Source organism: Corythoichthys intestinalis, chromosome 11, assembly GCF_030265065.1.
Source record: "Corythoichthys intestinalis isolate RoL2023-P3 chromosome 11, ASM3026506v1, whole genome shotgun sequence".
NCBI classification, from domain to species: domain Eukaryota; kingdom Metazoa; phylum Chordata; class Actinopteri; order Syngnathiformes; family Syngnathidae; genus Corythoichthys; species Corythoichthys intestinalis.
In genome coordinates this window covers 9,456,612-9,483,445 of record NC_080405.1, presented here as the reverse complement: position 1 = coordinate 9,483,445, position 26,834 = coordinate 9,456,612, and the positions used below count along the sequence as shown (strand labels likewise).

General features: G+C 40.5%; 2 protein-coding genes across 4 annotated transcripts in view; one reads left to right on the top strand and one right to left on the bottom strand.

The window, feature by feature from the left end:
• LOC130923971 (myozenin-2) overlaps positions 1-4,589 on the top strand; it is a 28,155-nt gene extending 23,566 nt beyond the window's left edge. Inside the window, exon 6 of one of the 2 annotated variants that reach the window (XM_057850178.1) lies at positions 3,710-4,589. In XM_057850178.1, coding sequence (XP_057706161.1) covers positions 3,710-3,893 — 184 coding nt within the window. In that variant the 3' untranslated portion in view covers positions 3,894-4,589. The remainder of the gene's footprint in view (positions 1-3,709) is intronic. The other variant, XM_057850179.1, reaches the window with a different exon arrangement.
• rbm22 (RNA binding motif protein 22) lies at positions 4,375-26,688 on the bottom strand. 2 transcript variants are annotated; one of them, XM_057850175.1, is made up of 11 exons: positions 26,599-26,688; positions 25,907-25,960; positions 25,781-25,810; positions 17,946-18,078; positions 17,760-17,860; positions 17,409-17,581; positions 8,487-8,687; positions 8,224-8,388; positions 8,060-8,142; positions 4,918-5,046; positions 4,375-4,780 (listed from the first exon to the last, which is right to left on the bottom strand). In XM_057850175.1, the coding sequence occupies exons 1-11, from the start codon at positions 26,650-26,652 to the stop codon at positions 4,626-4,628; spliced, it is 1,278 nt and encodes a 425-aa protein (XP_057706158.1). In that variant the 5' UTR covers positions 26,653-26,688; the 3' UTR covers positions 4,375-4,625. The 2 variants fall into 2 exon arrangements, with proteins under 2 accessions (XP_057706158.1, XP_057706160.1); XM_057850177.1 differs by lacking the exons at positions 25,781-25,810; positions 25,907-25,960; positions 26,599-26,688 and adding an exon at positions 18,299-19,865.
• Positions 26,689-26,834: the final 146 nt, after the last annotated feature.

Here is a 26,834-nt window from a genome sequence, read left to right as displayed (position 1 = left end):
TTTTTGACAATATATTTTTCTTGAAGCAACTTATTTTTTGATTGAATAATAAAGACACAAATCTACCTCCACATGGCTCTGCCCAGGGAATACTATATTTGACTGAGGTAACTACATTGGCACGACATCGGTGGGCGTACCATAATCAATGGATGACGATCTTGGCAAAAAGTATTGCCTAAGCAGCCTGATCTAGAATTCCCCTCAAGAATGATGGGAAACAAAAAAATGCTCATTGTCAACTTATATTCTTGTAATTTTATTGCTGACACTGCGTTTTGGGGTCATCAGCATGTTATTCCCCCCCCCCCCCCCCCCTCCGCCCCAAAAGTCAAACTCCGCCTATGTTGTAAGAAGAACTATAGTATCGGTGTTACCAGTGGAAAGTAATATCTCTTATTTTTTACTTTATTTTATTAATATGACAGATAATCAGGGGTGAAAGTGGCACCAGCACCCTTGTGACCCTTGTTAGCTGGGATTGGCTCCAGCGCTCTTGTGATGAAAGGTTTAACACATGCATTAGGCTACTGCATTACACTGGAGCAAGGCGTAAATGAGAAACTGATTTCCATTCAAAATTGTATTTTTTCACAATTCCATCTAAAACTCTCATTTTTATTTTCCCCTCATTCCTTCAAACCTAAGAGCCAATCCTCAATTTTAACTATTCAATAAATACGATGTAGTTTAAAATTGAAAATAATGTAAAGATTGAATTTTTTGTTTTTTGTTTTTTAATAATAGCGATATAAGTAACATATATTAAAAAAAATTAGTACACATAACATACATTATGCACAGTGAAATGGAATATATTTTGAAGACAAAGCATTTTTTTTAACTATAAGGAAATAAATAACCTTACATAAATGAACACAAATATGTTCCAAGTGCACATTAACATGGAAGATTAAAATGAGATAAACCTCATCAATTCTTTCCTTTCTCTTATAGATCTGATTAATTTTCCGTTGCATTGCTCATTTAATTCAACAAGTTTGTTTTTTTTCCCTCTATTTGTTGTTCCAAAAAAAAAAAAAAAAAGGGAGAGGGCTTTGGCTGCAAACTGCCCCTCTCAGGCTCCTCTTCCGCTCATCTCAGTTCCGTTTTGCACCCGACTCTCTTAGGGAGAAAGAACGTGCATTTGAACCAATCAGAGATAACGATCCTTGCTCATCACATGTCAGTATGTCAGCCAATTGAACGGACAGCAGAGTCCAGGTTTTTTTTTTTTTTTTTTTTTTTTTTTTTTTTGCTGCCTGCATGAGCTCAGCGACAAGACATGTCAGAGGCAGAGAGAGACGCTGGGAAGAACTACGTATCAGAAATAAATGAATAATAAATATCGGTGGAAATGGATGATGCTACACACGCTCTTTATTAGCTTGTTGTTAACACTTATGTAAATCTGACGTTAGTAGATTGTTCTTATTGGAGATGCGTTCGTAGCAGCGTGGCAGGTTTTATTTTATATTTTTTAAACATGGGGTTTTGACAGTTGCCGTCATATTTTCGGGATCAAAGCAACGAATGCCGGAACGGCGTTCCACCTGAAAAATTCATCCCAGTTCGCCGTTCCGCCGCATTCCGGCCCACTTTGACCCCTGCAGATAATACATATTTTTGAATACTGGTAGTTATTTAGAGATTTAGAGGGTATTTGGTGGTACTTAAATGATTAATTATGACTTAGCGCAGAAATTCGGGTTACGTAGCCAGCGTATGAACGGAACGCGTTCGTAACCCAGGGACTACCTGTACATGGAACAATAATTTTAATCGCTTTTTTGAGTAGCCATTTTAAACACAAACAGCATTAATATTTAAAGGTGCACAATAAAGATGTGCACTTCAATTATTCATGAAATGGCCTTAATATTTCAATAGACATTAAAGAAACATGTTTCTTGGAAATACTTCTAAAATGGATCTCAATGGTTAAATGGAGATTCTCCCATTTTAAAAGATAATTTACACGTCGTTTGTTCCTGTTTTGCTTCTGTGTTCATCAGCCAATCACGAGACCAGTGTCAGAGGTGGGTAGTAACGCTTTACATTCGATCCGTTACATTTAATTGAGTAAATTTTTGAGGAAAAATGTACTTCTCAGAGTAGTTTTACCACACAGTACTTTCTGCTTTTACTTGAGTACATTTGTCAAGATTTGTGCGGCTTATAGTCCAGTGCGGCTTATTTGTTGATTTATTTGAGTTAATAGGCAACACTTTGTCAGCGGCGTCATAAAACATGTCATAAATAGTTATGACATGACACTATCATGGGCACTAATGAATGTTTATAACAGATGTCATAAAGTGTCATCTGGTAAATTATGTCACTAACTCCATTTTTCAACTCTGATCTTTCACATCCATTCAAAAGACAGAAAATGACATCTGTCATAAGCATTCATTACTGCTTATAGCAGTGTCATGCTATAATTATAATGGTGTTACCAAATACCATAACAATTAACGAAACAACTGGAATAGTAGCTGAAGAAATAATTACAACAGAACATGAATTTTGATTGTTATTTAAATCTGAAGCGCTGCAATTCATGCTAGGAGGCATCTTGGACGACAACAGTGTTGACAGCAGGTGGCAGCAGAGGTTGACAGTCTCCCCCAAGGGAGCAGTGATGGCTAAATGAAGCTTCTTGAAGCAGTGAAGCTTTGCAGCCCATTGGTTCAAATCTCATGGTGGTTCATTTGGTTATATGACAGTCTTATGATGCCGCTGTCAAATAAAGTGTTACCGATTAATATCTTTTAGTGTAAATATCCCATAGTACAGTGAGGACAGCTGCGGCTAATAGTCCAGTGCGGCTTATCTATGAACAAATGCCATTTTCGTGTCAAATTTGGTGGGTGGCGGCTTATAGTCAGGTGCGCCTTATAGTCAGAAAATTACGGTAGACTTGGTGGTTACTCCTTTAGACACCATAAAACACAGATGGTAGTTATGATTTCAATCATGAAATGCATGTATTTACCCTAGTCTATTGTCACCTCATCGTCTCACATGAAAGCAGAATTGAATTTTTCTCCTTTGCCGAAACAACCCATCGACCTCACGGAAGTCGCATATCAAAATGCTGATGAGACTGCATGAGTGCCTTGGGCTTTTCCACAGTAAAAGGCTGTTCTAAAATGTGCCATTTTACTGTATTGATTAAATAGGTCACAGTGCATGTTTATTAGTCCCAGTGGGGACATTTGTAAATGATGGTTGCAGCTGAAAGACTGAATCTGAATCTTGACATACCAGATGACTGAGCTGGATGGATGATATAGCAAAGTGCTAACACAGATTTAAACTGATAAATCTGTTTCAAGAAAACATATTTGATCACCAGGCCTCAAATTTGACACGTGCTATAAGATGTACACGATGACACGCTTTCTGTCAGCCACACTGAAAATGAGCCCCCCTGCAATTGGATCTAATTACAGCTCCAAGATTTTGATGAAAGTGTGAAGCCACCATCAAGTCAGCGCTCAGTTAATAGATAGAGCAGATGGGGATGAACAGGTTTGAGTCATCCTGAATCCCATGTGGACCTCTACTGCCCTAAATTAGACCTTCAATTTAATCACAAACATTACCAGAGATATTGACCACATTGGATGGTATTGTATGTGTGGGTCTGACCCACATGATGCATTCAGGTTTAACATGAATGTTGTTGTTTTTTTAATTGCAGGTCTCCCATGCCTTTTGGGGGTGCACCGTCTAGCAAGAGGGTGATCCCCATTATTAGCTTCGAGGCCCAGGAATCCCAAAACCTGCCTGGCATCGCTTTGGATCGCATGTGTCATCGACCCAATTTTAACAGAGCACCCAGGGGATGGGAAGGTCATCATTGCCCTGAATCTAATGAACTATGATACTAGGACTAACTGGTTTAAGACTGTCATTCCTCTGTTAGCTGCAGCAACAGGGGGAGGGAAAAAAAACTCGCATAATAAACTGGTTAGCTGCTTCATTGAGTGGTATCAGCAGCTGAGGCAAAGTCAGGATATTGAAATTAATTTTCACAGTCGAGCACAGGATTAGCAGGAGTCATAAAGCTGATCAGTCACGGCCGAGACTTATTTCTAGATTTACTGGATCTCGGGTTGCAGAATTCTGGGAATATTGAAAGCAGGAAACTTTCCTTGGAAATGAACAGAGGTTTGTGGGAGGAAATAAAATTGACTAAAGTCCTGATTTTAACAATCAGAAACTTGTGCTACTATCTGAATACGTCCTTTCACTGTTTCAATTTCTTCACTTGTCATATATTGCCTGATTTTTAATATACTGGAGACAATTGAAGACTAATCAATCATTTTAATGGATGAAAGATATTCAAAGAAAGACTATGACTATGCTCAAACATTTAATAGTGGAATATTAAACATTGTTTTAATGGGGGGAAAAAAGGCATAATGACAAATCTTTGACATACCGCACTGTTTCAGTTTGTATTGCGGATGCGAATAAATTTAATATCCTGTTTGCTGCATTTTGTATTTGCATCCAGTTCACAGCAGGTACCAGGCCCACTGGCAGGTTGACACCAGGTGTGAGGAATGGGGGGAAAAATAACCAATCACAGTAGAGTTTTAGCCAAGTGGCTAATCACCGTGGCGTGCCCCATGTGCAGCATGTGCACCCATTCTCAAAGGATCCTGGGAGGGGTAGTGGATTTGACCTGGAGGTCTCATGCTCATGGGTGGGGGCATAGGTGGAGCCATGGGGCCCATGGGGTGAAACATTGGGGGACCAAAACCTTGGGGAGGAAATGGACAATATGGTATTAATTTATAATCAAACCTACCTGTGCATTCAAGCAATCATTGACACAGGGAGAAAAGCTTTCCGGATACAGAAGCTCAGCACAAGAGTGGATAATGGTTGTGCATTTACCTGGAGGCGGTGGGTTGAGGCCTGGGGGCGGCGGCAGAGTAAGGTTCATGACAGCTGGTGAGCTACTCGCATCTAGGTTAAAATAATTTGCTGGAGCTTCTTCATCAATAGGTGGTGGCGGAGGTAGTGCTGCAAAGGTGTCAGAACACAACGTCACCAATGATTTTGCGTGGACATCTTGATTTGATACAGAATGAAAACAGACATTTTCAAGACCTTAAAAATATAATTTACGACCAACACGTCACAACAATTTCTGATGAAGAAAAAAATGAATTTTATTTCACTGTAACTGGGGTTTTATCCTCTCGTGCGACACAACGGCTTTGACCCAAATTGTGCCAAATGAAAAAGTCTTTTTGCAGACTTTCCACTAGGGGTGGGAACTAGAGGTGTGCTAAATTTCCGATTCTTAGATTATTCGCGATTCGGCCGTGGAAGATTCGAGAACGATTCACAAACATCCAAATTCCGATTATTGAAATATGTCAAGTAAAGCAGAAGTAAAACACATTCCGCGCGCCGCGCGGTCTTCGGGACGCAATGAGGAACGGAGTGAGAGTAGCTAAACATCATGCTTGTCATTACCCGGCCCCTTGGGTAATGCCAAGGCTCAACTCACGGCTCTAGCTCAACTCATGCCGCGAGATAAAAAAAACAACAACATACCTGACTGCTGCCGACAGCTGCTACAAAGTACGTCCACATAATGGTACGGTAGATATCATATTTATATAGGACTAGATGCATTATAGACTCAGTGGCGTTAGCAGCACATGTACAAAAAGCTAGAGGGCGTTAGTAAACGGCCGCCACCTTAAAACAGTAGACTTCCCTGCAAGGCTGTTGTAGCGAACCTTCCAGGCGAACCTAATTAACTTTTTATCTAAAATACTCCTAAATCGGTAAAATATTGGTAAAATATTGACTTGAATTTATCTTTAAAATAGTTTTAAAACTTTCACATGTCAAAAGTAGACAAAAGGGAAATTATGGAATAACGGGAGCAATTTTAACAATTTTAACGGTTGATTCACAACATTAAATTAATTGAATGTAGTTTAAAGCTGCTGATACAGAATGGCAATTTGAGTATATTATTTATTGTTTTTAACTGTTAACTTGATACTGAAATAGTCGTTTATTTAAGCCTGCAAGGCTTTTTTTTTTTTTTTTTTTTTACAATTTTTGTAACTAATGTACAAAACATTAAAAGCAGCTAATAGCGCGCGGGGGGGGGGGGGGGGGTCATCAATAATCGATTTATAATCAAATCGTAGCCTCTGAATCATAATCGTAATCGAATCGTTAGGTGCCCAAAGATTCCCACCTCTAGTGGGAACCTTTGGGTACCTCACGGTACAATACGATTCGCGATAACTATGATCTCACAATATGGCGATATAACAATTATCAATAGATGGGTAGGAAAATCATTCTACAAAACGACTAATAAACAGAAAAACAAGCCATTTTCATCCTTCCGCTGTGAATTGGAATGTATCAACAGAAAGTAGCCAGTAAATGCCCTTAAATGAACAAGAAGTGACCTGCAAATGCCAACAAAAGACCCTCTGTGAATGCTGTGGTTTCAGTGCCATTAACACCGCCAGACGTCCAATCGAGGCAAAATGAATCAAATGTCTTGCGCCATCAATGGCAGCCGGTGAGCTATTGAAGACACTAGTAGTCTAATGGAAGCGACCATTTGGATCTTTCTTAGTTGTTTTTTTTTCACCTTTTAAAAACAATATATTGATTCTTAGCGAGAGCATATCGATAACCTTTTGGGCTACCAAGTACCCCGATATACTCGTATGACTTTTTCAACTGCAAATAACCAGGAAGTAGCGTCATGGCGACAACTCAAGTCGCTGACGTATGCAGAGGTTCCAGCCAATGTACCGTATAACAGATTAATCCCAAACTCTCGTATTTAGTGTAGAGCCATGGATATAACAAATTCAATTCAATTCAACAAACTTTATTTATCCCTCTGGGAGAGTTCCCACAGGGAAATTGGTTTCCAGCGCCCATAACAACATAGTAACAAAGATAAGTGTAAACCATTTTAAGTTTTACGGCAGACAACAGTGATTTCCCTGGCATTAAATGCCTCTGGAAATATAATCCCTACAGCAATTTTCCATTAAATTTAAGACAATTTAAAACCTTGATAAATTGGATTTAAAATTTAAGACATTTCAAGACTTTTTAAGGACCCGCGGGGCCCTTGTAATGATGATTGACAGGTTTGTAGCTATGATCTGGCCAGAGAAGCCTCAGTAGCTCCACGATGAAAGGCACAAATGTGTTAATCATCGTTAAACGTGCAGCCCAGTATGAAAAGTGTGCTGAGCCAACTCATTCATTGTGTAAGTGAGAGGCAGTTCTCGGCAGCGTGAGCGTCAAAGCGTGAGTAAATTTGAGTGGACTCACTCATATGAATTATATACGTAACTTATGGAGAGTGATTAAAAGTATGGCTTAAAAGTGATTCAATGAAAAGTGTGGGTGTGCCTACATTTTGTGCTAGTGCACATTAAAAAAGTTAGCAGTTGTGCATCCTTTGCAAAAGAGTAGAGCCTTGGCAATACATTTTGCAATGTTAATTTTTTCCAAAATCGTTCAGGCCTACTCAAAACAGAGCTATTCAAGTTATCTGGCGAAATGTAATATAGCAATCTATTGCAAACCCCCCCCAAAATTTCAATGATAGTTTTTTCCAATTCCAGTTCAGGCTTAATTTATTTTATTATTATTTTTTTTTACTTTTTATGGGCTAAAAAGTAACAAAATAATCCAATAATACAATGGCATTGCCAAAAGATAGAAAAATATATACATTTTATACTACGCAAGACTCCCAGAAAAAGTGGAAGCACTGTAAAAAGTACAGTACTGTAACATGTTTGGAACTTTTGTTCAGATAGAAACAAAAAAAAAACTATCCGCAGATTCTCAAAATCAGGTGACTCGGGTGCAAAAATATGCAATTGGGCCATACCTCGTAAGGAAGCAGCCTTGATATTTTCCAACAACTAGATACCATTTTTATTTGTCCAAAGAGTGACTCAGTGACATTTCTATTCCAAATCTCTAAATAGTTCCAGACAAGCCTTCAAAACACATTTCGACTCACCTCCTGGCAATCCTGGCACAGGATCCAATCTGGTGCCCATCTCAGAAACTCCTTCACCCTCCTTTCCTCTTGCTGCCTGAGACCTAAAACGTTTTATAAACAGACATTTTGGGAATCGACGTGCACCGTTTCATTCTTCATCCCCACACAAATTGATATCTTACCTTCCCCACTTTACAGTGAGCCTCTGACCATTAACGATAAGCTTGTTGAAAGACTTCTCTGCAGCCATTTCAGCAGCCTGCCTTGTGGCAAACTGGATGAAGGCGCACTGCTGCCTTTGTACAATTGTGATGGTACGAATCTCACCAAACTGGTAGAAGAACCCCCTAAATAAACACACCAAAGAAATATAAAGAACCTGCATAGTTAAAGATTTCCATGTCATAATTTCAGGGTAAAAGACAACATAAACAGATATACTTACTTGAGGTCACCATCTGTGACCGTTTCACCAAGACCCCCGATATAGAGCGTGGTGATGGACTTGTCGTCAGGTGGGTCCAGTCTAGGCATGGTTGAGGCCCGCTTGAGTAGCTTGTCAGCCACCGGATCATTAATACCATAGTAACGATCCTTGATGTTTTGGTCAGCGAGAGGGTCATCGGGATCCGTGGGCTTCTCATGTCTATGCCAAGCCATAACAAGGCATATATTACACATTATCCATCAAAAATTGCATACATTTACAAAGTAGATTTCTAAAAACTTGAGACACTCTACCAACTGTGAATGAAAACAAATTATGTGCTAATGTGCCTAATTTCATATTTTATTCATAATAGAATATAAATTACAGGACAAAAATTTCAATTGAGAAATATAATATTTTAAGGGGAAAATGTGATTTCAAATTCCATGGCGTCAACTGCTTCCACCACTGTGAGGCATCCCCTCTTACAGGTCTGCAAACGTCTGAACACCATGGAGACGAGTGAACCCCAATTGTTCAACTGGCTTGTGCCTTCTTTGTTGCACCTTCCACTTTAGGATGCACCAAATGTTCTCTATATGTGAAAAATCTGGACTACAGGCTGGCAATTTCAATAAATGGATACTTTTCCTACGTAGCCATGATGTTGTGAATTATGCTGCGAGTGGTCTGCCATTGTGATGTTCTCTATAAAACGTCTGGATGGGAGCATACAGTGGTAGGAAAGTGTCTGACCCTTTTGGAGTTTCTCACATTTCTGCATAAAATCACCATCAAATGTGATCTGATCTTTGTCAAAATCACACCGATGAAAAAACTGTCTGCTTTAACTAATACCACCCAAACATTTATAGGTTTTCATATTTTAATGACGATAGTATGCAAACAATGACAGAAACAGGAAAGATAAGTGAACCATCACATTTATTATTTAGTGGCCCCCAAACAGACGCTTCCTGCAGCTGCAGATTAGTCTCGTACATCGATCAGAACTAATCTTGGCCCATGCTTGTCGACAAAACTGCTGTAGTTCAGTCATATTCCTTGGATGTCTGGCATGAATTGGTGTCTTTAGATCATGCCACAGCATCTCAATGGGGTTCAAGTGGACTTTGACTTGGCCACTCCAGAACATGTATTTTGTTCATTTTAAACCATTCTGAAGTTGATTTACTTCTGTGTTTTGGATCAATGTCTTGTTGCAGCATCCATCCTCCTTTTAGCTTCAACTGTCTGACAGACAGCCAAAGGTTTTCCTGCAAAAAATCCTGATAAAACTTTTGAATTCATTCATCCATTAATGACTGCAAATTGTCCAGGCCCTGAGGTAGCAAAACAGCCCCAAATCATGATGCTCCCTCCACCATGTTTCACGGTGGGGATGAGTTGTTGATGTTGGTGAGCTGTTCCGTTTTTATGTGGTGTGTCCAAGTGCCTTTTTGCAAACATTAAACAACCAACAATGATTTTTTTTAGACAGCAGTGGCTTCCTCCGTGGTCCTCCCATGAACACAATTCTTGGCCATAGTTTTACATTTAGTTGATGTGTGAACAGAATTTCTGTAAGTCCTTAGTAGACACTCTAGGGTTCTTTTTTACCCCTCCAAGTATTCTGCGCTAAACTTTTGGCATCATCTTTGGTGGACAGCCACTCCTTGGGAGAGAAGCAATAGTGCCAAGCTCTCTCCATTTGTAGACAACTTCTCTGACTGTCGAATGATGAACGTCCAAACTTTTAAAGATGGTTTTGTATCCTTTTCCAGCTTTATACAAATCAACAATCCTTGATCGCAGTTCTTCAGACCGCCCTTTTGACCGAGCCATGATGCACATCAGACAATGTTTCTTATCAAGACAATTCTTACCAGGTATCTGTTTTATAATGGTCAGGGTAGATTTAATCCACCATTCAGTGTTTGGGCACACACCTGACTTAAAATGTTTGGTAAAAATTGGTTTCAATTGCTCTTTAAATCTCCTTAGGCAGAGGGCTCACTTATTTTCCCCCCTTCTGTCGTTTGCATGCTATCCTCATTAGAATATGAAAACCTATAAATGTTTGGGTGGTTTTAAGGTGTGTAACGGTACACAAAAATCTCGGTTTCGTACATACCTCGGTTATGAGGTCACGGTTCGGTTCATTTTCGGTACAGTAACAAAACAAAATGCAAAATATAAATGTGCTAGTTTTTTTATTACACACTTTTGTGCTTTCAATAATAGGAACATTAGCATATACAAAGCTGGAATTCTGCTCAAAAAGTAGGGGGTATTTAAAGATAATCCAACAACAATTTGCCTTTCAGACCCCGCGTATTGGTCAGCTTTCTTTCTTTCTGAAAGAAAAAAAGTCCTATGCGAAAGAGAAAAGCAATCCCAATGACAAAGATTTTAACATGTATTTTACAAATGAAATGCCTCAATGAAACATTTTTCTTATGAACGGTTTTTAAAAGCTTTATTGGTGGATTTTCTCAAGTTAAAGCGCCACACAGAAATGAATAAATTTAATTGTGTGAGCAGGATGTGTGTATTATTATTATTTAATTACAGGTGTTTTAGCTCATTTCAATTTATTTTATTTAAATGGGCTATTGTTTATTTTATTATGTGTTTATATTTTACAAATGTGATGTAGTATTCATTTATATTGTGTATTTAATGTTGTATAACTTTAGTTCCTATGTGAATATTAGTTCCTACTTGTTTTGTTGTGGTAGGAGGGATTTGTATTGAACACGGGGCCGTGTTGGTTATTATTATAGCAGAGAAGACCGCAATAAATCAACAAAGACAAGTCAACTGTGCCCTGATCTACCACTCAAGAGATCTGATGGACTCAAAAAGTGGGTTACGATTGCATATTAGTTTGAAAATCAACTGGATCCGCCGTATTTTTACACAAGTGACTTCCGGTCTGCTAGCTAGTAGTATTGACGGAGGAGGGCCGCGTCTCGCGTCAAATAATAAAGTCTGCCGTTCTTTTCGCGTGCGTCGCGTTGAGCCGCTTCTGGGACGCATCTAACACGTGGCCGCACTGCGACTGGTGTGCATTGGCTGATTGACTCTAACGCCCGCGTTTCACTGTGTTCTCACGGCGGCCATGTTGTCTCGCCGTTGACGTTTCTGGGTTATAGCCTACTGTCCTACCGTGTTGGTCCTCATTATAGTAGAGAAGACGGAGTAAACACAAAGAAACTGTAACCCGATCGAATCACAGCTTCGAAAAGTAAGGTTTATATTACGTCAAAAAACTCGTTCGGTACGCGTACATTCCGAACCGAGCACCACGAACCGAAATGGTTCAATACTATTACATGTACCGTTACACCCTTCGTGGTTTTAGTAAAAGCAGACACTGTATTTTCATCTGTATGATTTTGAAAAAGATCAGATCACATTTGATGGTGATTTTATGCAGAAATTTGAGAAATTACAAATGGTTTAGATGCATTGACAGTGGATTTTCACAATTATAAGCTGCCTATCCCACATGCACTCATGCAACGCCATACCATTAAAATTATGAGCTTCTGAAATGTGCAATGAACAACTTGGGCTGTCGTTGTCACTTATAGTTTGGGTAACATACTAAAATTTGGCACCCCTACATCACTGCATTCAGTTTTTCTTCACAATGTGTACAGCATCCCAACTTTTTGGGGAATCTAGTTTGTACTGTTTATACAGTGTTCAATTGTGGTTCAATGTTTACACCCCTTCCATATTGGCAAATTTTAAGCAAACTTTTTTCTTAAGTAAACAAGCACTCGTCCACTTACAAAGACTTCACACGTTAGAAACATTTGTGCTCATTAAACTGAAATCCTTTTCCATGTCCAAATTGAGAGTGATGACCCTTGTGTTCAATACCATGGGCCGAAACATTGCCTGTTAGCATTGGAATTCTTGCAGTGTAATGAAAAGAAGAGGATGGCCCTTTAGTGGAAAACATTGCAATGTTTTGCCATTTTAATATTCATTCCTCTCCATAGAACAGAGAGAATACATGTCCGTGATTATTGTTATGATTCCCTTTAATATGTGTTGCTGGTCCTTAAGGATGATTACTGCCATCACATTCATCTCAGCTAATTTCTTTCAGTCTCTATGGCATTTCAGATGAAATTAGCATTAAAATAGTGGATTTCATTTTGACACATTTACAAAAACGTCAACCGGGATTGGTTAATAAAGACATAAAAGCAAGCTTCAATTATCATTTGGATATTTGTGAGTGAGGGAAAGAACACGTCAGAATTCAACAGAATGGTTAGAAAAAGCCCAAAGATGATTTAACCCATAAAGTGGTACATATTGTAGCGATGTACCGAAAATTCTTGGCCGAAAACCGAATATTTGAAACACTTGGCCAAACACCAATAGGCCAAAAAATACACAAACAAATAAATATATATATTTTTTCCTTTTTTTTTTTTTTTTTTTTTTTTTAAGTATTTTATTTCATTATTTTGCAATGATGCCCTTTGCCTTGGCATTGGTTCTACAAACCCAGAGGCTCGAGAATTAAGTTTAAAATGTGCAGGTTCTGAAAGGTGGGTTCCTGCCAGCTGTGAGCGTTTTGTAGCAAACTCTGAACACATCCGACAAAAGAAGTACTGCTGTCGTCATAGCATTCTGTTCGCACACGTCACGGCCGATGAAACCTTGATAAATGCACTTTCTTGGAAGCTTGGGACACTCGAAAAATTGCTCACACGCCTCCAATTGCGAAGCCAAATGAGATCTCGATGTATGTTTGTGTGGAACTTAGAGGAGTTCCAAAAAAATCGAGTATTACATGCATCGCAATTCGACACGTGACGATTCGATTACGATTCATAAAGTTTCAAAAACGATGATTTTCACTCATAACTGACAGCCGCTAGTTGCCGAACGAAATTCAAGACACGTCTGTCGCCCGGACACCATTAACGGACGCATGCACAACGTTATGATGGATGCTCCCAGTTCCTGGGAGAGAGATTTACACCTTTTTAAAAGACTGGAAAATAAATTTGTGTATGAGACAGAAGCACAGACCCGGCGGTTGCGCTTTTGTGCACAGGTTTTTAGAGCGAGAGGGGAAGAGACAGTTCGTTGCACCTTGTCTTTCCTACTGTCCAGCAGTAGTTTTAAGGCATTTTAATTGATATACTGTATGTCCTGAGTGTGTTGCGTGAGTACACGAACCCTCTTGTACTGTTTAGCCTTTATTGTTTTTGAGATGTTAATAGTTAGCGGCGAGCGCTAAGCTAATTAGCTAACGTGTATTTCATATGCAGAACGTGTAAAACCATGATTAGGTACAGCGGTAACACTACAAACATGCGAAATAGTACAGAAATCTGTTGCTGCGGGAGAGACAGGGTTAAAGAAAATGTGCGCGCTGCAATGAGCGTGTGTGTGGCGGTGTCACGAGCAGTTGGGATTTTCACCTGTAACACTGTGAAAACAAAGTATATTGGTTAAACGGAGTCTTATTTCTAAAGAAACTTTGTTTGTGTCCTGTAAATGTGGAATTCATTCCACCTGTGTAAATTTTATTGTATTGTTGAGAGAAATAAGTACTCCCTTTAAAATGATTAATGTTTTTTGCACTTTCTTGTAAAAAAAATAAATACAGTGCGGCAAATAAGTATTTAGTCAACCACCAATAGTGCAAGTTCTCCTGCTTGAAAAGATAGACAGGCCTGTGATTGTCAACATGGGTAAACCTCAACCATGAGAGACAGAATGTGGGAAAAGAAACAGAAAATCACATTGTTTGATTTTTAAAGAATTTATTTCCAAATTAGAGTGGAAAATAAGTATTTGGTCACCTACAAACAAGCAAAATTTCTGGCTGTCAAAGAGGTCTAACTTCTTCTAACAAGGTCTAACGAGGCTCCACTCGTTACCTGTATTAATGGCACCTGTTTTAACTCATTATCGGTATAAAAGACACCTGTCCACAAACAGTCAGTCACACTCCAAACTCCGCTATGGCCAAGACCAAAGAGCTGTCGAAGGACACCAGAGACAAAATTGTAGACCTGCAGCAGGCTGGAAAGACTGAATCTGCAATAGGTAAAACGTTTTGTGTAAAGAAATCAACTGTGGGAGCAATTATTAGAAAATGGAAGACATACAAGACCACTGATAATCTCCCTCGATCTGGGGCTCCATGCAAGATCTCACCCCGTCAAAATGATAACAAGAACGATGAGCAAAAATCCCAGAACCACACAGGGGGACCTAGTGAATCACCTACAGAGAGCTGGGACCACAGTAACAAAGGCTACTATCAGTAACACAATGCCCTGCCACACGTGTCCCCCTGCTGAAGAAAGTACACGTCCAGGCCCGTCTGCGGTTCGCTAGAGAGCATTTGAATGATCCAGAAGAGGACTGGGAGAATGTGTTATGGTCAGATGAAACCAAAATAGAGCTTTTTGGTAGAAACACAGGTTCTCGTGTTTGGAGGAGAAAGAATACTGAATTGCATCCGAAGAACACCATACCCACTGTGAAGCATGGGGGTGGAAACATCATGCTTTGGGGCTGTTTTTCTGCAAAAGGACCAGGACGACTGATCTCTGTAAAGGAAAGAATGAATGGGGCCATGTATCAAGAGATTTTGAGTGAAAATCTTTTTTTCATCAGCAAGGACATTGAAGATGAGACGTGGCTGGTTCTTTCAGCATGACAATGATCCCAAACACACAGCCAGGGCAACAAAGGAGTGGCTTCGTAAGAAGCATTTCAATTCAAGCATTTCAATCTTCAGATCTCAACCCCATAGAAAAACTGTGGAGGTAGTTGAGGTGGAGGTTATCATGTTGACGCCACGGGGTGAGGAGGGAGTTGAAAGTCCGTGTTGCCCAACGACAGCCCCAAAACATCACTGCTCTAGAGGAGATCTGCATGGAGGAGTGGGCCAAAATACCAGCAACAGTGTGTGAAAAGCTTGTGAAGAGTTACAGAGATGAACTTTTGGCATTGACCAAACACTTATTTTCCACCATGATTTGCAAATAAATTCTTTATAAATCAAACAATGTGATTTTTTTTTTTTTCACATTCCGTCTCTCATGGCTGAGGTTTACCCATGTTGACAATTACAGGCCTCTCTAATATTTTCAAGTGGGAGAACTTGCAAAATTAGTGGTTGACTAAATACTTATTTGCCCCACTGTAAATAAAGCAGCTTAAGGGGAGCTTTTTGTTGGATGGGCATGTTTACATCTTTCCATGTCGAATCATAATAATATTTTAAATAAATAAAGGACATAAATTTTTTTGGCTACTTTATTAATCAGTACTGCACGATGTATCGACAATCGGGATAATCGCAATGACCGCGATCATCTTCAATACCGCGATCATCGTTCAAAAATCGAATCGTAGCACCCTGAATCGTAATTGAATCGAATCGTAGGGTGCCTAAGATGGCACACCCCTAGTGGAACTGTAGTTCACAACAACAATAAAAAACTTCAGTTCTTGCCGAAGCTAAGCATGTGGCGGTTACCGGTTTCAAGGTATACCGTGGTATGAAAACGTCAAGGTTCCAAAACCGCTAAAATTTTCCATGATACCATCCCTAAGGTATTAGCTATTTTTATGTCCCAAAAATTCACAGCTCCCCCGCCCTCAAATTGTTGCTCAGTGTCAGTGAGTCAGCTGTGCTGCACGTTGGCTGGAGGACGTAAAACAACTCAACTTTTTCCACCACTGAAGAAGACAAAAGTCGCTTGTATGGGAATACTTCAGGTACAGCAAAGTTACAGACAGCCGCAGCTTAGGTGGGCCAACCGAGATGCAAACATGTTTGAGAGGGTGGCTACTAGAGAAGGTAATATCTCCAATATGAGTTCGCATTTATACAAAATTAAAGGTTAGTAAACGCTGTCATGAAGGTTTCCCACTAGCTACGAGAGTTAACTCCAGCGTGTGTAGTGTGTCTAACAGTGTTAAAAGATACAGTAACGTAAGCTTGTTAACGAGGCAGATGACATGGCTAATGAGCATGCAAATTTTATTTAGAATATTTCCCAAAAAAAATTGTATTTATTTATTTAACATTATACTTCTATTCCAATTTAAAAATAAAAATCCTGTTCAATGGAAAAAAGTTTTTTTTGTAACCCAGAAATCTCAAAATAAAACCTTTTAGAGCTGCAATTGCAATGCCTTGATATTTTTGCTTAAGGTTACCATGCCGTCAGAATCTCATACCAGCACATGCCTAGCCGAACTTAGTAAAGGTCTTTACAAGGTTATTGCAATCTCTCCTACTCCTTATAATAAGACTTGGTGTTTTCTTGTGCAACAAGTCGACTCGATCGAGAGCAAGGCGAGTGGGCCGAGATCTAGTGGAGACGAAGCCGAGCGAAGTGGCTCCCAGACGGATTAAATGGCGACTGTCAGGGGTGGAAGTTGCAGGGAAAAAATGTGACAAAAAGAGGAAGTGAACATGCTATAAACATATTGTACTAAACCACAGCAAATGCACATGTATGTATTTAACTACTACTTTAATCAAGCGAACAGTATAAAAATAAACTCCAAAATATTCACACACGGGCTCAAATGCACTGTACTCGATGTGGCACGGGGCATCAATGTAAAGCAACTTCAGAATGCGCGTGTAACAGCGATGAAGCTAATTAATTATATTTTCCTTCATTTCATAATCTATAAATTTCTTTGATAACACAAAAAAATTCCAAACGGCAGACATGCTGGCTGTGAGCTTTGCTTTTGTTTGTTTTTGTCATCACAAGAGGACTACGGTTCTTCACACTATTTGGTGGAAAAACGAAAATGCAATTTTAGCTATTTTCGGCCCCCGATTTTCGGTCACATCTCTAATTGCTTTCACTGCAAAAGTTGATACTGTAGTACTGGTGTACTTTGTGGACTGCCACTCACCTATAGGGACACTCTTCCCCTCTCCTGCACTCCCCCTTAACCCAGAAGGAGCAGATGTGTGGACGGTTTCTCTTGTAGTACGGTGTTGTGCGGGCTAGTTTCAGCAACATGTCACTAGAACTGGTCGCCTTTCCAATCTGACCGGGTGGCCGTGTGCCATCCGAATTGGCTAACTGTGAGCAAACAAGACACAAGAGGGCTCAATCAAATCAGTCATGAAAATTTTAAAAAATAAAAAAGATCTGTGTGATTTAGAGTTGATTTTGTAAGAAAATATATCATGTTGCAATGCAGATCACAGTGCAAGTTAATGTAATGTTCTTATCATATAACACACAATAAATACAACACCTCTCTCTCCATGTTCTGCGTAAAGTATTCTTTGTTCACATCCGAGCGGGGAATGTCATCTTTGATAGCCATCCCTGTGTCTCGAACCTGGATGGGTAAACCTTGGAGGGAAAAAAAAACACACATTGAAAGTGTGTAATTGCATACACCAACAAAAATGAAATATAAATAAAAGGAAAAAAATACCATATTCCAAGTCCAGCAGGCATGTCTGACAAACATTCTTCATTTTACTGCAAGTCTGACAGACTTCAGTCTTCTTGAAACGCATCCGTGTTCCAGGACACCAGCGGAACACGGTAAAGGGTCGGGCACAGATCTAATGGGAAGATATTAAGCAGTTAATAGCGTAAGGATAATATTACTTAAAAGTTCAACTGCTTTCCCTTTGCATGCTTTAAGGTCCGTACGCCTTTTTCATGGCAAAATTCAAGCACTTTTTAAGGACTTTCAAGACCAATTTTCCAGTTTTTCCAAAGCCTTTTAAAAGTTTTTTTTTTTTTACCACGTGGCAGAAATAAAATCTAGTGCTTCCTCACCAGTGTGTAAACGTCTTCCAAAATGTTCTACGCCCTGGAGTTTTGAGAAATTTAGTTTGAATAATTCTGAAACCCCCTGGGAGTGTGTGTTCCCAGCGGCAGTGAGCGTTTTGTGGCAAACTCTGAATGCGTCCTAGAGCAGCAGTGCTGACATCATAAAAGCACGCTGTTTGGTGGACGGAGACACACATCACAGTCAAGGAAACCTTGATGAATGTACTTTTTGGGAAGTCGGGCCCACTGGAAAAATATCTCCCACTCCTCCAATTGCTAAGCTACATGATATCTCAATAGGGCTGGGCGATATGGCCTTAAATACGTATCACGATAAATTGAGCAGATTTACCTCGATAACGATAAATGACGATAAATTCGCCCAAGCGGACTGTTATATAATTTGAAAATTTGAATCAATGCATGGAATACAAATTAACCATTTCTTGTTAAATTTATTTACCAGCTTTCAATTTAACAATTGCAAATGCAGTCTAAACATTAAGTATTAAAAAAATCTTGTAAATAATAAGAATTCTAGTGTGAACATTTATAACGGCTTGTATGACTTGAAAAATGTACAACATTATAAAAATCAATATGACGACTGTGCAAACATGTCATTCTAACACAAATGACTTGCAGCTTTAACAGTACACTTCAGACAACGTATTGGTAATAGCTGCTGTGACATGATTATTCAACACAAGTGTTTACGTCAAGGTTTCAGGGGTTTTTTTTCCAAAACATTTTTTAATACATGCACCCCCCACACAGACACAACCAGATTAAAGCTGTATTGCTCTGATGCCAATGAAACATTTTAGGTTTTATGATGGCAGAATAAAGCAAACAAATACAGAAAAATAGCTGTGGCCATTAAACTGTCATATTGTATATAGGCTTCACTGTTGGACTATACTTTATGCTGAGTGCTTTACCATCATGAAAGCTTTCAGAGAAATGACAGAGATGCCAAATAACGCGACATAATGATTGCTACATTAAGTTCGTGCCCAGTCCACTCATTAATTTCAGCCGTTTCGACAAGGTTAGAGCCGCTATCCAACTCCATCACGTTCATTTGTAGCCGCTGTTAGCCGCTAGCGTTAGTCTGGGGCTTGGTTACCAGAAGAAAGAACTGAAAGCATCCTCTCCTATATCGTGAGAACCAGGGAGGACAGCGGGTGAAAGCCCGTCTGGAACCCGCCAAAAGTTTACTTAATGTCGGGTGAAAGTGTGGCGAAGCTAACTTAAAACCGACTCCATCTCGTTCACTTGTAGCGTTAGCCGCTAGCGTTAGCCTACCGGGCTTCTGTTTGTTTGGCTTCCTGAAAACCACGTGACTCCATACGTAAGCACACTGTCTGCTTTCTTAAAGGGGAATGAACATAGCCGAACAACACAGAGTCAAAGCGGGATGAAAAGACTATATTTTCTTGTTTTATTAAATTACCGAATTTACCGAAATGGTCAAAATTACGTCGGTCATTGTGAAGAATTTCGGTAACGGTAAATTTTCGGTTTACCGCCCTGCTTTATATCTCAATGCACATTTTTGTGGAACTGTAGTTCACAGCAACAAAAAAACTATTCCGTTTTTCGCTGAAACTAGTATTGTATAGTGTATAAATATATATGTGTATATATATATATATATATATATATATATATATATATATACACGCATATGGCGGAAAACACAAACAAGACTGAAAACGCAGTTCCTGCTCTTGCACTCCTCTTTAAAATAAATTGCTGTATTTTAAGCCGAAGGAACTGTTGTGTTTGATAGAACAATATGTCTATATGCTGCCATAGCAGTTAAGCCCCCAAACTATTTTTAATTTGTCCGTTTTACCCTGGAAACCCCCATTTACTGACGTCGCGCAACCGCTTTTGTTTCAACCCAGCCATAAAACGAAGGTAATGAATTATATTTACTATTCAAAATGTCTGTCATTTTTAGCCTAGAATCATTGATGTCTAATATTTCATTAAAAAAAAAAAACGACATTAAAAAATGATTCACTCGCATATTTTAAACTTTAAAAAAAAAAAACGTCACAATGAAAAAAATGGTGTCTGCAAAAAGTCACGGATATCTACCTAATAACTATCACTTAATTGTTTTTTTTGTTACTGTCACATTTTCTCCAATATTTTAGATGATAATTAATTGATCCAAACAAAGAAAATTTGAAAAAAAACTTAAAGGGTAAAGATATGAAAAAGAAAATCTCGACCACTACTTAATGTCTGCGATTTCTGCATCGCGACCCTTGTTATATTACCATGTTTCACCCATAAAATCCCCCCAAAAATCCAGCTGTGGCCATTCACAGCTGTGTCTTGACACTCAATGATACATGCTAGTAAGCTACATGGAGTTTTTGGATCGAAACAAAGTAAGTACGCGATAATATCTTGTTAAAGTCATGGCGTCTTTAATTGCTCTTTTATGCTCTCACCTCCAAATAGGGTTTTGCTGTTTGATTTTTTATTTTTTTTGTTTAAAATGCCCTCCTGTTAAAAATTTTTCTTCCCCCAGAAAATTGAGATTTTAAGCTTTCCAGTGATGTATCACACATGAATATCGGACAATTTTGAAAGTTGGCCAAATTGGGGGTCTCGGAGCGGAACTTAGTGTTTTCCACCATATGTATATAGGATATATGTGACAAGACGCATCAAGGGAAAGCAACTTTGGAATGAGCGTGTAGCAGCGATAAAGCAAACTATTTTATTTTCCTTCAATTTCATAATTTATATTTTAGACAGGATGCTGAGTAAAATTGTGTCCCAAAGGACTGATTTATGCTTCTGCGTTCCATTGACGGCAGAGCGACGGCGGAGACCAGGGGTGTCCAAACTTTTTGCAAAGGGGGCCAGATTTGGTGCGGTAAAAATGTGGGGGGCCGACCTTGGCTGACGTCCTTTACGTAGAACAATATATTTAAAGGGGAACTTTGAAGTAAGGTTGGCCAACCATGTTTTTGAATAATATCAATGGCTAAACAATTAAGCATATTTTCATTATTTTTTGTAACGCAACCCTTCCAGATTCTTTGTTTAACCCATAGCAACGCTCTTGACAACGAAAATGCTTTTCTTCGGCAATCTTCGGAAATTATGTCACACCTAGACATGCGAGGGAAGTCCACCATAGAACAGTATTGTTTGTTGCATTGCTTCTCGGTAAGATGCCACAGCGGTGTGTGGCGATGTTTTGTTCTCGCTCAAACGAAAAGTTGTATGAGTGGCCAAAGGATAGCAGGGCACGTAAATGGACATCTTTCGTTCGCACGAAGCGAATGAATTTCACGCCATCATCGAGTAGTGTTCTCTGCTGCAAACACTTCGAAGATGCCTGCTTCCTTAACCGGTCTGCTTATGATCAAGGATTTGCCAAAAAGTAAGTGTGATTTTTGGATAGATGACTGATGACTTTGTCAAAGCAGAGCTGCCTACTGTTGTGGAATTGAACAGTATAAGCTAGCGACGTTAGCCGAAAGTTAACTCGTGGAAATCCCCGATCATAGTTGTTGTTGCGTTCGCTAGGTTAAGCGTGTTTAAACTGTGCGTCATCTACGATCATGTCCGAAAGGGTTAATCCACTGTCAATCGGGAAACGGGTGTGGATGTGCATATAAACGGGTCGGCGTCGCGGTAATTCACGGTCACGTTGCTGTAAGAGACACACCGCCGGTTAGTTTGTGCACATTTACGTATTTGTATTTGTATTATGTATTTCCACCTTCATGCTTCAAGCATTGCATTGCTTATGGACGGTTCAGCGTTCACGGTGATCGCATGATAGGCTTCTAGTTTGTATTTTATGAGAGCCGCTGACAGGTGACAGCTGAAAAATAGCATGTTGGTTTAGCGTAGCCATTGAGTCAATCTCGCAGCGAATCAGCGAGCGCGCAGGTCACGCAGTGAATCATGGGAAATGTAGTCTCGGGACAACACTGAAGTGGTGCTTTGTAATCTGTTCGCTTGTGTGAAAAAACTACATTTCCTCACGCCATTAGACGCCAATTCCTGCCGAGAGCTGTGCCGAGCTGTGTTCTAACTTTTCCATAAGAACTGCTCCATGTGTTAATAAAGAGACAAGGTTGTCAGCGCGTCGTGTGTTCGATACATTTGTAAACAAAAAGCTCATAACAAGACACTATGCACAATCCGTTTAAGAGACGCTGGAGTGGGAGGCGAGGAGGAGATCGGCGAGAAGCAAAACTTCGCGGTCAAATGTGGCGGCAGTCCGCTATTATTATTATTATTATTTTTTTTTTTTTTTTTTTTTTTATTTTTTTTTAAACCTGTCCTGTTCAGCTGTTTGACACAGAGAATGGAAGTCTAAGTGCCCGGATTCTGAACAGTTTTAATGTTTCACATTGAGAGTCTGACATACTCCCATTGTGATCATTCAAAATACCTTTTTATTATGACAAAGCAGCGAACAGGAAGGGATTATGGGGGGACAGAAGAAAAGAAATACAAGAGAAGAAAGAAAAGAAACACATACACAAACAACAACAAGAAATACATTGAACATCTAAACTAGTTACTAATATGCTGGTGCTATCGTCAGCGAGATGTATTTCCTGTTTACACCATGTGGGGGCCTATTGGCCAGTGAAAGAGGAGAATGGGGGTGGGGGTGTCTATAAGACTATAAGCTAAGTGATTGAAAGGGGTAGAGTGTACACAAATCAGTTCTGTGATCTAGAACCCAGTAATCGTGTGAATCTCTTATGAGTGAAAGCCCGTTGGCGACCAACCCTACGCCGCCGCATCGCCAATCCCGGCACCGGAACCCCCAACCCGAGCATGCCCTACCACATCCAGCAGCACGCAAGCCCCACCGGGCGCGCGACAGCCACGCAGACGGGCGGAGAGACCGCGCGGGCACCAACCCAGGGCCACGGCCCACACCCAGCCAGCCCGGGGGGGTGGGGGGGGCCATGCGCAGCCCATCCCTCCTCCAACCGCCCAGCAAAGGAGCCACCGTCCCCCCCCCCCGGGACCCAGGGTGGTCCCCCGGGCCACCCGCGCGCCCATCAACCGGCCTTCAGGGATGGCAGGAGGGGACGCATCACCAACCCCACGCCTACACCCACCCCCGCCCGCCCACCCGGGCCACGAGCCACAGCCCCCCAACCGGCACGGCACGCCACGGGACCCCCAGCGGCCCACCAAGCCCCAGGCAAGGCAGGGTCCCCCGCCGGTGCAGGCGACACCCCGCTGATACACCGGCGCCCAGCCAGCGACCCGCGACGGAGCGCAGGGCGGACGCCCAGCCAGAGAAGAGAGGGGAAGGCGGAGGCAGGAGAACGCCCAGGGACTGCCATGGGGCGACGCAAGATCGGAGACCCGACCCCCCAACCCACTCCCGCGGCCGGCAGCCGAGGCAGAGGGGAGGCCACACCCCGGGAGCCACGCCATACAGAAAAAGTGTGGGACCCACCTACCACCCTATTACTGTGGCTGCCAGGTTCCCGACTGGCAGCCATCACCCAGCACCGTGATGGGGGTGTGAGAGGAGGGTAGTGCAATTATTTTGTTTTCTTATTGTTGCCGCAATAAAGTGGAGAAAGCCATCAAAGACTCATTTCCTTCTTTCCCCCCAACGTTTTTATATTATTATTTTATATGCACGAGAGCTGCCGGATCTGCCAAAATGAACATGAAGTCTGATTATTATTTTTTTTAACAATGTCATCAGATAGACAAAAACATAACATTATGTGCAAATGCCTGCATCTTCAAATCATAAAAATAATAACAGCCTATATCTTTCCAATGTTGTAATCTCGATGGGTCTTGTATCTATTCCATGTCAGGTAGTCTAGGCATACTGTTTGCATTCTGATTAGCGTCTGGCTAATACATGTTAGATCCAACATAAAATTCCAAGCTCCTCTTCTTCCTCCAACTCTTCAAAAACTTGGATCTCCTCCCTTGCGCTCGGTCTATCGCTTATATCGCTGTTTGAATCATTGTTTGAAGGGCTTTGTATGGCGGCCGTATGTATGGAGCTGTCAACGCTGTTCCCGGTGTGACGTATCACTTCCGGGTTCGTCCCCTTTCAGGCTCGAACTTCGGAAACGCGATTATTTTGTCAAATATACAACATATAAATTATTTTTTCATGCTTTATTTGGTGGACAATGTTTAATTACTTTACTTGTGACCATATTTGGCATGTGAAGAAATTAGTTCATACTACAGCTTTAAGCAAATTTTAGCAAGCCATTCTGGTTGTTACATTTGCTTTATTATTTATATTAATTAATAATTTTAACAATCTCGCAACTAGCCTTTATGGCGTTCTCTTTCGACTCTCGGGCTCTTGCAAAATACTGCTGTTGTGAAGTTAAACTAGCTTCAAGTTGCTTCAATTTTTCTTTGCGTATCTTCCCTATAATCTTGTCGTACATTTCAGCGTGTCTTCTTTGGTTATATCGCCTCACATTGAACTCTTTAAAAACAGCAACTGCCTTTTTTGCAAATGAGGCAGACACAGTTGTTGTGTATTTTAGTGAAGAAATAGTCGAATTTCCACCTGTCCTTGTAGCGTCAGCCGTCGCAGTCGCCTTTCTTTTTCATGTTGATTGTCGCCATTTCAGAAAATTGGAAGTAGAGGTTCACACGGGGTGATGTTGCTCAGAGTGCTGCTGCCTTTTAGTGGGTAAATGAGGAGCAGCATTTAGTGTGTAAGCTACTTCATATGCCGGTAGCAGTACTGCTGACCAATTTATCAAGTATGTGTGCGGGCCAGACGTTACCGATTTTATGACAGAGGCTGGGGGCCGAATGAAATTTGACAACGGGCCGCATTTGGCCCCCTGGCCGGACTTTGGACATGTCTGGCGTAGACCCTACGTCATCATTGAGCATTCGAAGTTCTGCGTCAAGGGAATGCTTTGTTCTGTAATTCACCGCCAAGCCACTCGAGGGGTGTGGGTTTTTGTTTGTACGGTTTTGGGGGACTTGTCGAATTCCTTTAGTTTTCTTCTGGTAATAGATAGCAATGGTAACAGAAATGGAACCCATGTTTCTGGAGCTGCAGCTAATCAATGCTGAACAACTAATGTGGTTAATACAAATGTTGAGGCGTAGGCAACACAGACGACGTTTGCGGAGGTGTTTGAATGTTTGAAAATGGCAGTGTGTTGTTGTGCTGAACTGAAAACCACGTTCTGAGCAGACAAATCATAGTCTTTTGATGTTCACGTCACCACACATTGACGTGACGCATAGTCAGGATTTTTTTTTAGGAGCACGTCAGGCTACGGCGTCGGGTTGTAAATCGGGTCTGCGTTGACAGTGGAGGCAGAAGCATAAGTCAGCCTTAACACTTACATGCATTTTCAAAGACTTCATGCAAAGTTCAAGCATCTTGGAAAACACGACAGTAAAATCCAAGTGTTTTCAAGGATTTCAAGGACCCATACGAACCCTGTTTCGATTATATAAGCATACCTTGCATTCTTTTCCATACTTCTCTTTGGTCTGTGGGGATAGCAGCACATAATAGAATAGAATTCAGGTAATATACTATACAAATACAACAAAAACACAGAATTGATGACATAAATGTTCACTCACCATTCGAATGTAAGGGTTTTCTCCTAAACATGTTTGACAGAGAATTGGGAAATCCTGTAAAATAAAATAGATTTCCACAGATGATGTTTAGTCAGCAGTGGTACCAAGTACGAATACTGATTTTTCACGCAGCTTGTACTTTTATTATTTAGCTTACGACGTTCATTTTGTACTCCCAACATTTGAGAAATCATAATTAGGTCTTACTTATCCCGCCTTATGGAGAACAACTAGCACGTAACGTTGTTGCGCTTCGTGCCAACACGGCTATAAAGTCATGTTTAATATTACTTGATTTAACATTGACGCGGGAGATATGATTGTGACCCACTTGGAATCTCGTTTTGACTGCGACGCGGTTTACTCATCGTAACACGCTGAAGATCTAACAGTGGATTAGAAATTATGTTTCCATCTACAAGCCACCAATCGATCGAACGTGAAAGTTTTGATAAAATCGTTTGTGAGTGTGGCTATTCGAAATTTAAGCCAAATAGTCTTGATGTTCACTGAAAAAAACTAGCATTCACGTTGAGCTAGATTGCTAATGCTAACTAGCCTAGTAAAGAACGAATAAATTCGTATTAAAAGAGTGTTTATCTATCAGGTAAGGTTATTCCAGGAATGTATGGGAGAATACATGTTCCAAAAGCAATGTTTCCGTTTCTTAAGTCAATCATAGTAAAACGTACCGCGTCTTCCCAGTTCTGTCTATTGTAGGTGTTGGAGCCGAGGGACGTCGCCATTTTGCGAAATGTGATGTCAGACCATGATTCAATGCGGAAGTGCCTTATTTCACCGGCGGGTGTCGCCCTTTTCAAAATCACTTTCCAGGTTGATAGTACGGAGAAAAGGCATTAGAATACAGTGGTATGAAAAAGTATCTGAACCTTTTGGAATTTCCCACATTTCTGCATAAAAATCATCA

Excerpts from the sequence above, each read along its gene's own strand:
- rbm22 (XM_057850175.1), bottom strand. The coding sequence starts at position 26,652 with ATGGCGACGTCCCTCGGCTCCAACACCTACAATAGACAGAACTGGGAA. Across the intron at positions 25,961-26,598 it reads GACAGAACTGGGAAGACGCG|GATTTCCCAATTCTCTGTCA; the intron begins GTACGTTTTACT and ends TTTATTTTACAG. Across the intron at positions 8,389-8,486 it reads GTCACAGATGGTGACCTCAA|GGGGTTCTTCTACCAGTTTG; the intron begins GTAAGTATATCT and ends GTGTTTATTTAG.